This window comes from Hydra viridissima, unplaced genomic scaffold, assembly GCF_058129835.1.
Source record: "Hydra viridissima isolate aposymbiotic clone 2 unplaced genomic scaffold, HvirCarnegie_v1 scaffold_2, whole genome shotgun sequence".
NCBI lineage: Eukaryota > Metazoa > Cnidaria > Hydrozoa > Anthoathecata > Hydridae > Hydra > Hydra viridissima.
In genome coordinates this window covers 25,396,197-25,410,491 of record NW_028324301.1, presented here as the reverse complement: position 1 = coordinate 25,410,491, position 14,295 = coordinate 25,396,197, and the positions used below count along the sequence as shown (strand labels likewise).

Sequence of the window (14,295 nt, the reverse complement as noted above, 5' to 3'; positions counted from 1 at the left end):
AGTGTTCCTCTTTTAAATTTAGATTATCTCAAAGGTAGATTTTGAATAGTTTTTCAAAGAAAGGTTAGCGTAGCTTTCCTCTTTTAAGTTTAGCTTATGTAGCTTGACATCACAAAACACAAAGCTCAAAAAGACAAAATAAAATATAAGATAAACGTGAAATAAAATACAGATGAAGCTAAAGTTAGACTGCATAAAAAACCAACAACATAATAATCTACTAGGTATGTTTACATTAAATTAAATAAAATCCTATGCGCAAATATAGGTATGTTAGAGAGAAAAAGCCTCGCTACTTTGTTAAAGGTAGTTTTTGAATAGTTTTTCAAAGAAAGGTTAGCGTAGTTTTCCTCTTTAAAGTTTAGTTTATGTAGCTTGATATCACAAAACACAAAACTCAAAAAAGAAAAGTAAGATAAAAGTTAATCGTAAAATAAAATATAGGTGAAATAATTGTTAGGCTGCATAAAAGAAAAAAAAAATCATAGCATAATAATCTTCTATATATGCTTGGATTGAATTAAATGAATTCCTTTGCGTAAATATAAGCAAACTAGTGAGAAAAAGTGCATAAAAAGCATCGCTACTTTGCTGCAGAAGAAGTGGATGACTATATGCAACTTTTTAAAATTGTGTGCTATCTCTATCGATTAAGGTGGTTTTCGAAAGTTTTTTCAAAGCAAAAATAGCGTAGTTTTCCTCTTTTAAATCTAGCTTTTGTCTAGGGTAGTTTATGAATAGATTTTCAAAGAAAGGTTAGCGTAGCATTCCTCTTTTAAGTTTAGCTTAAAATTCTTGGCATCACAAAACACAAAACTCAAAAAGATAAGATAAAATATAAGATAAACCTAAAACATAATATAAATGAAACTAAAGATAAGCTGCATAAAAAACTAACAACATAATAATCTACTAGGCATGTTTAAATTGAATTATATAAAATCCTTTGCGCAAATATAGGTATGTTAGTAAAAAAGCATTAAAAGCCTCGCAACTTTGTTAAAGGTAGATTTTGAATAGTTTTTCAAAGAAAGGTTAGCGTAGTTTTCCTCTTTTATGTTTAGATTATGTAGCTTGACATCACAAAACACAAAGCTCAAAAAGACAAAATAAAATATAAGATAAACGTAAAATATAGATGAAACAAAGTTTACACTGCATAATAAACAAACAACATAATTATCTACTAGGCATGTTTAAGTTGAACTAAATAAATTCCTTTGCGCAAATATGGGAAAGTTAGACAGTAAAAATCCATAAAAAGCCTCGATACTTTGCTGAAGAAGATGACTATATGCAACTTTTTAAAATCGTGAGCTATCTATATCGATTTAGGTCCTTTTTGAGTACTTTTTCAATGGAAAGTTAGCGCAGTTTTCCTCTTTTAAGATTAGATTATGAAGCTTGACATAATAAAACACAAAACTAACAAAGGCAAGATAAAATATAAGGTAGTTTTCGAATGTTTTTTCAAAGCAAAATTAGCGTAGTGTTCCTCTTTTAAATCTAGATTATCTCAAAGGTAGATTTTGAATAGTTTTTCAAAGAAAAGTTAGCGTAGCTTTCCTCTTTTAACATTAGCTTATGTAGCTTGACATCACAGAACACAAAAACATAAAATAAAATATAAGACAAATAGATGTAGCTAAAGTTAGGCTGCATAAAAAACCAACAACATAAAATATCTACTAGGCATGTTTAAATTGAATTAAATAAAACCCTTTGCGCAAAAATAGAGAGTAAAATGCATAATGTTAGAGAGTAAAAGTGCATAGAAAGCCTCGCTACTTTGCTGTAGAAGAAGTGGATGACTAGATACACTTTTTTAAACTTGTGTGCTATCTCTATCGAATAAGGTAGTTTTCGAGAGTTTTTTCAAAGCAAAATTAGCGTAGTGTTCCTCTTTTAAATCTAGATTATCTCAAAAATAGATTTCGAATAGTTTTTCAAAGAAAGGTTAGCGTAGCTTTCCTCTTTTAACATTAGCTTATGTAGCTTGACATCACAGAACACAAAAAGATAAAATAAAATATAAGACAAACGTAAAATGAAAAATAGATGTAGCTTAAGTTAGACTGCATAAAAAACCAACAACATAATAATCTAACAGGTATGTTTAAGTTGAATTAAATAAAACCCTCTGCGCAAATATAGGTATGCTAGAGAGTAAAAAGGCATAAAAAGCCTCGCTACTTTGTTAAAGGTAGTTTTTGAATAGTTTTTCAAAGACAGGTTAGCGTAAATTTCCTCTTTAAAGTTTAGCTTATGTAGCTTGACATCACAAAATATAAAACTCAAAAAGACAAGATAAAATATAAGATAAACGCAAAATAAAATATAGATGAAACTAAAGTTAGGCTGCATAAAAAACCAACAACATAATAATCTACTAGGCATGTTTAAATTGAAATAAATAAAATCGTTTGCGCAAAAATAGCTATGTTAGAGAGTAAAAGTGCATAGAAAGCCTCGCTACTTTGGTGTAAAAGAAGTGGATCACTAGATACAACATTTTAAAATCGTGTGCTATCTCTATCGATTAAGGTGGTTTTCGAAAGTTTTTTCAAAGCAAAAATAGCGTAGTCTTCCTCTTTTAAATCTAGATTATGTCTAAGGTAGTTTTTGAACAGTTTTTCAAAGAAAGGTTAGCGTAGCTTTCCTCTTTTAACATTAGCTTATGTAGCTTGACATCACAAAACACAAAACTCAAAAAGACAAAATAAAATATAAGATAAACGTAAAATAAAATGTAGATGAAGCTAAAGTTAGGCTGCATGAAATAAACGGGTAACAATATTTTTCTATGTATGTTTACATTGAGTTATATAAAATCCTCTGCGCAAATATAGGTATGTTAGAGAGTAAAAGTGCATAAAAAGCCTCGCTACTTTGTTAAAGGTTGTTTTTGAATAGTTTTTCAAAAAAAGGTTAGCGTAGTTTTCCTCTTTTAACATTAGCTTATGTAGCTTGACATCACAAAGCACAAAACTCAAAAAGACAAAATAAAATATAAGATAAACGTAAAATAAAATACAGATGAAGCTAAAGTTAGGCTGCATAAAATAAACGGGTAACAATATTTTTCTATGTATGTTTACATTGAGTTAAATAAAATCCTCTGCGCAAATATAGGTATGTTAGAGAGTAAAAGTGCATAAAAAGCCTCGCTACTTTGTTAAAGGTAGTTTTTGAATAGTTTTTCAAAAAAAAGGTCTTTAAAGTTTAGCTTATGTAGCTTGACATCACAAAACACAAAACTCAAAAAGACAAGATAAAATATAAGATAAACGCAAAACAAAATATAGATGAAACTAAAGTTAGGCTGCATATAAAACCAACAACATAATATTCTACTAGCCTAGTTTTCCTCTTTTAAGTTTAGATTATGTAGCTTGACATCACAAAACGCAAAAAGGCAAGACAAAATACAAGGTAAACGTAAAATAAAGTAGAAGTGAAACAAAAGATAGGTTGCATAAATACAAAAACTGCATTGCCAAAAATAGAATTTGTTGTCTAGAAAGACTTTTTAAAGTTTGTTTCTTTCGTCTATTGACTTAGTGAATCGCGATCTGGTTTTTCTTAGGCGCGCTTGTTTCTTAGTTGTTTTTTTTTGTAAAGAAAGTTTATTCAGACGTTTTTTTTACGCAACTCCTTTAACATTATTTTTAACAAAGTATTCTTTTATACGTGTTTACATTGAAATAAAACCCTTTGCGTAAATAGAGATAAATTAGAGAGCAAAAGCCTCACTACTTTGCAGAAGAAGAATTGGATGGCAAGATACAACTTTTTAAATTCGTGTGCTTTCTCTTTTAAGGTACTTTTTGAATATTTTTTCAAAGAAAAGTTAGCGTAGTTTTCCTCTTTTAAGTTTAGCTTACGCAGCTTGACATCACAAAACGCAAAAACCAATAAGGCATGATAAAATACAAGATAAACGTAAAATAAAATAGAAGTGAAACAAAAGTTAGACACCATAAAAAAAAAACAAACAAAAAAAAAAACATAATATACTTCTATGTATGTTTACATTGAACTTAATAAAATCCTTTGTGTAAATATATGAAAAAATAGAGAGTAAGAGTTCATAAAAAAAGCCTCGCTATTTTGCTGAAGAAGAAATGGATGTCTAGATCTTTTAAAATAAGGAACTTTTTGATTTCTTTTTCCGAAAAATGGTTGGAGCAGTTTTCCTTTTTTAAATTTCACTTATGCAGTTTAACATCACAGAAAATATTAATTTGCTTTTTAACAAACTCTTAAAAACATCAGAAGTAATTCTAAATGCAACTCTATTAAAAGTGTTAACAGAATAACAAAACGACTTTTTTTTTTTTTTAAAGATAAAAAAAGTTTGAACTATCTTTAAATAAGAAATGTGAGAACAGTTTAACAGAACTTCTTGTTTATTATGTATTTAGCGAAACAGATAAATATATTTGCAAAAGCATAGAGAAAACAAACTACACAAAAGGCCCATCTTTATTGCCAAACTGAACAAACTTTTCTAAACTACATAAATGGTCTCACTATATTGCCATATTGAACAAACTTTTCTAAACTACCCTCTTTTTGAATTTTTAGCTTCATGTTTTTAATTTTGTCTTTAATATGGCTTCGGTAGGAGTACTTTTGCAAGACATGAATGAGCTTGTCACTGCTATGATTTGCCAAGATGCCAAGGTAATCTTTGTACGAGCAACTTGAGCTTACATCTGTAAACACGTCTTGCAAGATGTATGCCAACACTAAAGCTGCACATCGAGGAAAACTTCTGGTGTTGAACCATTCGTTGTGGCCAGGGCAAGCATTCAGCTTTTCAACTATTTCATCTAAAATTTTACAAACTCAAGTCATAACACAAAGAGATTAAATCGAATATTCATTTGGTTCTGAAGCATGACAAGATTAATTTTGTTTTTTTATTTGTTTTTTTTGTTGACCTTATTGTTTGCACTGATAGCAATAACTGGTTTTTGAAAGATTACCTAATTGGCATTGGCTAACTTCTGCTTTGTTTTCCTTTGTTCTTGGCTGAGTTGATCCTGAAATAAAATAAAACCATGTTCATTTTTCTAATTCATAAAAAAACCATCAACAGTTTCTAAGTGTTAGAGATAATAACAAGCTGTGCATGATTTCTAACGGTGATGTTTCTAACTTCATCATTAGAAATCGGGTAGACACAACTTTCTAAAAGTGCACTTAGCAATGATGGCTAGTTTTTATTAACAGTTAACCATCTGAAATTGTGCAAGAAGAGGTTTGTGTTTATATATGTTTGTATAAATTAGGTTTTACATTACCGATGTGTTCTTGAGTAAAAGATGGCATTTCCAACTTGATTTTTTTTCTTCTTGGATCTTTTACTTCTAAAACATAATCAGTTTTAGTATCATTCACTTGTGTAAACATTTAAGCAATCACAGAATTAGTCCTGCAACAAATACATACACACTTCTGTGTTGTTTTTTTTGTTTTTTTTTTTGTTTTTTTTATTGTTTTTCTCTTTTTTTTTTTTTTTTTACAGCTTTAACAATAACAATAGGGCAAGGAGTTAATTTGGGCATTTTTATTTTTTGAAAGCGTGTTGAGATTTGCATAAAAATCAAAAATCAAAAAGAATTTACCTCTGGATGTACAAGCAAGACTTTGGCTAAATAGACTACCAACAGATTGAACAGCACCAGGTGAGGGCTGTTTTTCAAGAACAGTACCAGCCTGTTGGACTGGAACAGCTGAAAGAAACAAACTGGGTTTGGCCATCGTTTGCTGACGAGCAACAAGATTAGGAGCCAGAGGAACAGAAAAGACCTCTTTTGAAGGATTAAAAACAACTTGCAGAGAAGGAGCAACATGAACAGGTTTGGCAACCACTTGCTTATGAGCAGGTTCAAGAAGAGCAGGTTCAAGAAGAGCAGGTTCAAGAAGAGCAGCTTCAGGAGGAGCATGGAAAACACGTGTGACAGCCATAAGATTATCTTGCTGTGAAGCAACATTAGACACTGTTTCCAGCAGAACAGAAAAGACCTCTTTTGAAGGACTGAAAGCAACTTGTTGAGCAGGAGCAGCAGAAACAGGTTTGGCAACCACTTGCTCACTAAAGTAAACTGGAGAAAGTTGTGCATGGTGTTCAATAAAATCCGGTTCATCAGGAAATAATGTTAATGCAAGAGGAGAACAAGCTGTGCCAACAGGAACAGCTAGAGTCTGATCTACATCCATACAAACAGCTTGTTCATTAGGAACTAGTTGTGCAAGAGCAGAGGATAGTTCAAGAACTGGACCAGCGATTGTTTGTTCAGAAGGAACAGACGAAACAGGAGTTGAGCTAGGTTCACACAAGAAATCTACAACATGTTCGTTGCTGTCCTCTAAAGGAGCATTGTTTTCTACAGCTGGAGAAAATGGAACCACTGTGGTACAACCGAAAGTAGCAGCACATTCTTCAGAGTCAGAACCGGAGTCTGAATCTTCCTCAAAAATGTCCTCAACATCATGAAAACCGTACTCCTCTGCATTAGTTCGGAGCCAGTCCATCACATCCTTCTCCTCCTTTGGTGGTCTCTCAGACTTTTCAACAGTCAAAGACTCTATGACTCCGAAGGACTGTCCGATGCCCAGGGCAAAGCGCAACTCCTCTGCAGCGTTCCACTGGGACACATAAAAGCTATCCATTGTGTGTCTGCTGTGCTTCATGTAGAGTGTAGCAAACCGCTCGCGATCTTCTTTGCTGTTGTTGGCAAAGTAAGTGGCTATCGAACCGCGAATGCAAGTGGGAGTAAGACGCTTCATGGGAATGTTTACTTGGCTTTTTCTGAAGCAGGACGTCAGGCTAGAGGTGATAGCAGAGGAACCCATCTGGTAAACAGGCACTCTAGTTGCACCTAGTGTCACACCTTCGTCTTTGTTGGCTCTCACCGAAGGAAAAAGGGGCCTGTAGCAGTCGCTCAACTCCAAAACAGTCTTGGTGTCTGCAGCCATGTAGTGAGAGTCGTTGACAAGAAGGTCTCTGTATCTCAGCAAATAAATATCGATCAACACTTTCAAGTCGTTCGGCACTAGAATGTTTTTGGCTCCGTACTTGTATGCTGTTTTGTAGCGCTCTTGCACAATGCAATATCCACACTCACTCTTCTCAGCAGCCATGTAGTCTCTAATGTTTAAAAGAGCAATGTTAGATTTTCTTAAACTGTTAATTACAGTGACAGAGAGCAGAAGATGGTTTCGTAGAGACACAGCATTGTCTCTAGTCAGCGGAAGAGACGCCTTTCTAATCGATTCCACTAAGTCTCTTACGTATGCAGACTTGCCATATTCGGTCAGCAAACTGACATTGATGATGTTGATGCTTTTTCTTCTTTTCACAAGGCTCCTCCTCAAAGAACGAAAGGGCCTCAGCACTTTTCGCAACTCATCCACCTTGCAGCGCAAACGTCGGATGGCCTCATGAGAAAGTCCGAAATAGACGTTTCTGGCTTCACTGAAACGAAACAGGAGACAAAGGGAGACGAGGCGGTTGTACAACGTGTGACAAGACATGGCTTTTGTTTGGTCAAGTTCACTCAGCTTGGAATTGAGCTGAATTTTCTTAAAGTGCAAGGAGAAGTATCTATCCTCCAAAACATTGGAATTGGTGAGGGCGTTTGGGTGCAGCGTCAACGTGCTGTCACAACAAGTCAATATTTCCACAACTGCATTTTTGTAGATCTTTGCTTGTGACCAAGTGTTGTTGTTGGCTACCACAAGCCACTTTTCAAAGTCTCTGAAGAGCTCATCTGCTGACTGGTAATAAAAGTGAAAAGCATCTTTGTCCAGCTGAAACAAGAGTCTCTTTTCTTCGGTCAAGACATAGGAGCTGGAAACCAAGTGCTCTAAGGAATCGAAATCAGAGTCAAGGACGGATTCGGTGTTCAGCTCTTTGTTTTCTACAGAGGTGCATTGGTTTGCAGAAGGAGCCTCGGACGAACCAGCAACTGGTGAGGGCAAGCTTAAAAGAGGATCAGAGGAAAGAACCGGAGAAGAAAAAGAGGAGGAAGGCCCAGGAGCAGAGGATGCAGAGCCTGATGCAGACGCTTGTTCAGCTACTGGCTTAATACCAAAGAAGGCAGGTCGAATAAATTGAGGGACATAGAGCTTCTCGTTGTCGTATCGCTTTGCCTCTGCAATCTTTTGTTTGATCATCTTGGAATCGTAGAAATGAGTCTCTTTCAAGTGTATGTCCAGTCGGTCGTAATACTTCCAACATTGCAAACAGGGGTAAGGTTTTGGACAGCCGGACTTGCGTTCGAGACGAGCATGCTGAAACTTCCTGACCATTGCAGAGTAAAAGATGGAAGCTTCATCCAAAGTCCAAGAATGATCTTTTTTAGTCAAGTGTCTTTTAATGCTTGTGGACGAATGTTTGCACAAAGGCATCGGACAGCTAACAGCGTACCTCTTCTTGGTACCATAGAAAGGTACAACCCTGTTTACGGAGCCACACGCTGCAACTAATGCGGCCCTGACTTTGTTTTTGAGCTTTAAGTCTCTCTGTTCTTGTGACTGCTTTCTTTTCTTTTTTTTTGCTTTAGAGTTTGGAGAAGAAGCAACAACAGAGTTGTTTTCTTGTGAAGAAGACATGTTCAGGTGTTTGTTTGCAACGGTTTTTGCTAAAAAAAGGAAACCAGTCAGTGAGAGTTTTTTTCTTCTGCCTGCATCCAATCCTGGAATGTTTACAACTGCAGGGAAGAGCTGTGTTTTTTCGAATCCTCTGCAAAAGAGAAAAAAAGAAAGAAAAGAGAGCAACAAGAAGAAACAAAGTTTCCACTAGCAAATGAAAAAGAATGAGAGCAACTAGCATTACATGCATGGTGGCAGCAGTGATTGCTATTATGAGAAGGAGAATGAGAAAAAAAAAAAGAAAAAGAAAAGAAACAAATAAATAAAGAGATGGAGTTTGAGAGGATCTCGCAACCATATGACTCAAAGAAAGAAACTGTGTTGAAAAAAGGCAAGAGAGGGCAAATAGAACTTGCTAACAAGGACAAATGACAGACATAACTACAACAGTAACAACTCTCATTGCAAGCATAATAACAACAGCATCAGCATCACTGACTCAGAGAGTGTTGACATAACAAAAAAGAAAACAAAAGTACAAGCCAAGTGGGGGAACATTAACAAACACTCATTGCAACTATAACAACAACAACAACAGCAACAGCATCACTGACTCAGAGGGTATTGATAAAAAAAAACAAGCAAAACAAAAACAAACAAAAAAACAAATAAAAAAACAAAACAAGCAAATTGGGTGAACAGTAACAACTCTCATTGCAAGCATAATAACAACAACAGCATCAGCATCAGCATCACTGACTCAGAGAGTGTTGACAAAATAAAATAGACAATAAGCAAGCAAAGTGGGTGAACAGTAACAACTCTCACTGCAAGCATAATAACAACAACAGCATCAGCATCAGCATCACTGACTCAGAGAGTGTTGATAAAATAAAACAGATTATAAACAAACAAAGTGGGTGAACAGTAACAGCTCTCATTGAAAGCATAATAACAACAACAGCATCAGCAACAGCATCACTAACTCAGAGGATATATAAAAAAACAAACAAACAAACAAACAAAACAAAAACAAAAAAAAACAAGCAAAGTGGCTGAACAGTAACAGCTATCATTGCAAGTAAAATAACAACAACAGCATCAGCAACATCATCACTGACTCAGAGAGTGGTGATAAAATAAAACAGATTAAAAAACAAGCAAAGTGGCTAAACAGTAACAACTATAAATACAAGTAAAATGACAAAAGCAGCAACAGCATCACTAACTCGCAGGGTGTTGATAAAAAAAAAAAGCAACAAACAAACAAAGCAAGCAAAGTGGGTGAACATTAACACTCATTGCAACTATAATAACACCAACAGCAACAGCATCAGTGACTCAAAGGGTGTTGATAAACAAAAACAAAGGCACAAACAAAACAAGCAGAGTGGGGGAACATTAACAACACTTATTGCAAGCATAATAACAACAACAGCATCAGCATCTCTGACTCAGAGAGTGTTGATAAAATAAAATAGATTATAAACATGCCAAGTTTGTGAACATTAACAAACACTCATTGCAACTATAACAACGACTACAGCAACAGCATCACTTACTCAGAGAGTGTTGAGAAAAAAAACAACAAAAAAAACAAAAACAAAACAAAACAGAAAACAGAAGTACAAGCCAAGTGGGGGAACATTAACAAACACTCATTGCAACTAAAACAACAACAACAGCAACAGCATCACTTGCTCAGAGGATATTGATAAAAAAAACAAACAAACAAACAAACAAAACAAGCAAAGTGGCTGAACAGTAACAGCTATCATTGCAAGTAAAATAACAACAACAGCATCAGCAACATCATCACTGACTCAGAGAGTGGTGATAAAATAAAACAGATTAAAAAACAAGCAAAGTGGCTGAACAGTAACAACTATAAATACAAGTAAAATGACAAAAGCAGCAACAGCATCACTAACTCGCAGGGTGTTGATAAAAAAAAAAGCAACAAACAAACAAAGCAAGCAAAGTGGGTGAACATTAACACTCATTGCAACTATAATAACACCAACAGCAACAGCATCAGTGACTCAAAGGGTGTTGATAAACAAAAACAAAGGCACAAACAAAACAAGCAGAGTGGGTGAACATTAACAACACTTATTGCAAGCATAATAACAACAACAGCATCAGCATCACTGACTCAGAGAGTGTTGATAAAATAAAATAGATTATAAACATGCCAAGTTTGTGAACATTAACAAACACTCATTGCAACTATAACAACAACAACAGCAACAGCATCACTTGCTCAGAGGATATTGATAAAAAAAACAAACAAACAAACAAACAAAACAAGCAAAGTGGCTGAACAGTAACAGCTATCATTGCAAGTAAAATAACAACAACAGCATCAGCAACATCATCACTGACTCAGAGTGTGGTGATAAAATAAAACAGATTAAAAAACAAGCAAAGTGGCTGAACAGTAACAACTATAAATACAAGTAAAATGACAAAAGCAGCAACAGCATCACTAACTCGCAGGGTGTTGATAAAAAAAAAAGCAACAAACAAATAAAGCAAGCAAAGTGGGTGAACATTAACACTCATTGCAACTATAATAACACCAACAGCAACAGCATCAGTGACTCAAAGGGTGTTGATAAAGAAAAACAAAAGCACAAACAAAACAAGCAAAGTGGGTGAACATTAACAACACTTATTGCAAGCACAATAACAACAACAGCATCAGCATCACTGACTCAGAGAGTGTTGATAAAACAAAATAGATTATAAACAAGCCAAGTTGGTGAACATTAACAAACACTCATTGCAACTGTAATAAGAACAACAGCAACAGCATCACTGACACAAAGGGTGTTGATAAACAAAAACAAAAACACAAGCAAAGTGGGTGAACATTAACAACACTCATTGCAACTATAACAACAACAACAGCAACAGCATCACTGGCTCAAAGGGTGTTGATAAAATAAAGAAACAAAAACAAAACAAGCAAAGTGGGTGAACAGTAACAACTCCCATTGCAAGCATAATAACGACAACAGCAACAGCAACACCATCACTGACTCAGAGAGTGTTGATAAAATAAAATAGATTATAAACAAGCCAAGTGGGGGAACATTAACAAACACTCATTGCAACTGTAACAACAACAACAGCAACAGCATCACTTACTCAGAGAGTGTTTATAAATAAAACAAAAAACAAAAACAAGAAACAAAAATACAAGCCAAGTGGGTGATTACTAACAGCGCTAACAGCAGCAACAACAGTGTCTTTAGAAACAACAAACAAGTACAACAGCAACAACTGCTTTTACAGAGTATAACAATAACAACAACATGGCACTAACAACAACAAAAGGGTTGGAATAAAAACCTGTAGGCAAAAGGAGAGCTGCATTCAGACAAGATCGATTACAAAGAGGCTCTTCTTTAGGACAGAGGAGAAACTGCTTTTGAGGGACAGAGGGACTTTTGTTGTTGTTGTTGTTGTTGTGCAGAAACCAACAAACTTTTATTGAACCGAATATAACCGAATATAACCGAAAGTCTTGTTTGCTTCTGTTTTGTGCCATCAAGAAGGGAAAACAAAACATCACAAAACAAACGAAGCAAACGAAACAAACAAACAAACGAACGAAACAAACAAAAAAACGATTAAATAAATAAACAAACAAACGAAACAAACAAACAAACAAAAACAAATAGGAAAAACAGAAAACGCAGTACCGAAACCTCGCCATTTTTATCCTTCCTCGAGCTTTCTTTGGGCGCCAAAGACCGAGAAAGTTGAGCAAACGTGACGTTGAGGGGGGGGGGGGGGGTACTTAAGGCCAGCAGACCGACCAATGGCAAGCTTAGGAGAGACCCACGTGAATGTTACATTTTCTTTCTATGTACGCTGAATCCGCTCAAAGTCTGGAATTTCCAGCATTCACGTGTCATCACTCCAGCCACCAGATTGGCCCACACTTTGCACACTTTCAAGACTAGAACTTCACTTAATCACAAATTGAGCCAAAAAAAAACTAAGTCTCGCATGGCGACAACTTTTCCAAAAGCAAACAAAGGCAAACAAAGGCAAACGAAGGCAAACGAAGAAAAAACAAAAACAAGTAAACAAAAACAAAACCGAAAAGGGAGAGAGAGAGCAAGTCGACTCATTTCTTTCGACTGCCTTAAACGAGAAGTCTAAAACGTTTAAAAGTTGAAAACTAAGTTTTTTAAATGAACTGCACCGAAAAAACTTTACGACAGTTTAGCTGGTTAAAAACGCAGAGGAAAATATTTTATAAAATTTAAGCGTTCTAAAGATGTCCATTTTTGTTTTTGTTTTTTTTTTATTTTGGTTTGTTTCTGGTTTGCTTCTTTTTTTTTTTTTAAATTCTAGCGATCGAGCATATTTGAACGGTTTCATCAACCTGTTGGCGCACGTGCTCGAGAGCTAGAACTTTGATTGCTTTTGTTGTTGAGAATTGAGAATGTCCGAGCAGGTTTTTTTATCGATTTCATCGCTTGTGGCGAGGCAAAAATCAAAACGCTTTTTGGACGAAAGAAAGGAGATTAAAAGGAAAAAAGAGAAGAAAAAAAAAAACAAAAAAATAGGTTATGTGTCATAAACATTTATTTTCTCACGCGATGACGTCTAGTTTTGTTAGAGTAATTAAAATATGGTATCAAGTTTGTAATTTCTATCTTATTTTTAGTTACGGATAATTGCCAATTATGTCACGTTTAGTATACACAACGCTGTTTTCTTAATAGCAATATGATACAAACAAGTTATAAAAAAAAAAAGCGTTCGCTCGATCTTCCTTAGTCAGTTGAACAAAAAGAAATTTTCACAACATATGATTGATTTGGTTGTCCTAGCAAGCTGTTTTAGCAAACGACTAGAGGTTGCAACTGTTGTTCATTGAAAACGAAAAATCTAGCGTCAGCAAGAAATTTTTGAATACATAATGTACACAAAAGTGGCACTAACAAATGAAAATGTAAAAAAAAATGTTTACCTTGATGCCAGACTCGCAGAGATGTTGTCGCTCGTTGCTATCGACTGCGAACAGCTTTGTTGTTTTTCGAAGTGCCTCTTCACTCTACTTATAGCCGAAGTTTTGGCTTCGAAAAAAAATACGAACGTCGTTAAGCTCAACGAGCTGCTTTAATTGTTGTTCGTGCGAAAACGAAATGCTTAAACGGATAAAAGTGTTGGCGTAATTACACTTTTCGACCGCGATGCAGTTTGTCAACAACTCTAGCGTACTTTTTTGGCTCGTGGAGCAAAAAAGCCTCATGATAATAGCAAAGGCTTAAAATGTCTTAACATGTCAGCAAAGGCTTAATATGCTTAATAAACTGTGGGTTAAGTTTTTGCGGTGCAGCTCATTAACAACTTAATTTGCAACTTGCTGGCACAAGCAAACGTTTATGACTTCTCGTTTAAGACAGTTGAGCGAAATCAGTCGACTCACTCATTCTCCCTTTTCTGTTTTGTTTTTGTTTTGTTTTTTTGTTTTTGTTTTTGTTTGTTTTTTTTTTCTTTGTTTGTCTTTTGTTTAAAATGTAAAAAACTCGAAAGGAAAGTTGTTGCTTTGTTTGCTTATTGAAAGTTTTCGCCAGTTGCAAGACTTAGTTTTGTTTTTGTTTACTTATTAAAATATCGAGGAAAATATTTGAGGACATCGCATTCTAAAGGTGCCTTTTTAATAAA

General features: G+C 34.9%; 1 protein-coding gene across 1 annotated transcript; it reads right to left on the bottom strand.

Moving 5' to 3' along the window:
• Positions 1 to 4,466: 4,466 nt before the first annotated feature.
• On the bottom strand, positions 4,467 to 12,386 carry LOC149892604 (uncharacterized). The gene is made up of 5 exons (XM_090079996.1): positions 12,315 to 12,386; positions 5,634 to 8,654; positions 5,310 to 5,375; positions 4,992 to 5,048; positions 4,467 to 4,835 (listed from the first exon to the last, which is right to left on the bottom strand). Exons 2-5 carry the CDS (start codon positions 8,623 to 8,625, stop codon positions 4,516 to 4,518), a joined length of 3,435 nt encoding a protein of 1,144 aa, XP_089936122.1. The 5' UTR covers positions 8,626 to 8,654; positions 12,315 to 12,386; the 3' UTR covers positions 4,467 to 4,515.
• Positions 12,387 to 14,295: the final 1,909 nt, after the last annotated feature.

Excerpts from the sequence above, each read along its gene's own strand:
- LOC149892604 (XM_090079996.1), bottom strand. The coding sequence starts at position 8,625 with ATGTCTTCTTCACAAGAAAACAACTCTGTTGTTGCTTCTTCTCCAAAC. Across the intron at positions 5,049-5,309 it reads TTTTACTCAAGAACACATCG|GATCAACTCAGCCAAGAACA; the intron begins GTAATGTAAAAC and ends ATTTTATTTCAG. Across the intron at positions 4,836-4,991 it reads AGTTAGCCAATGCCAATTAG|ATGAAATAGTTGAAAAGCTG; the intron begins GTAATCTTTCAA and ends GTAAAATTTTAG.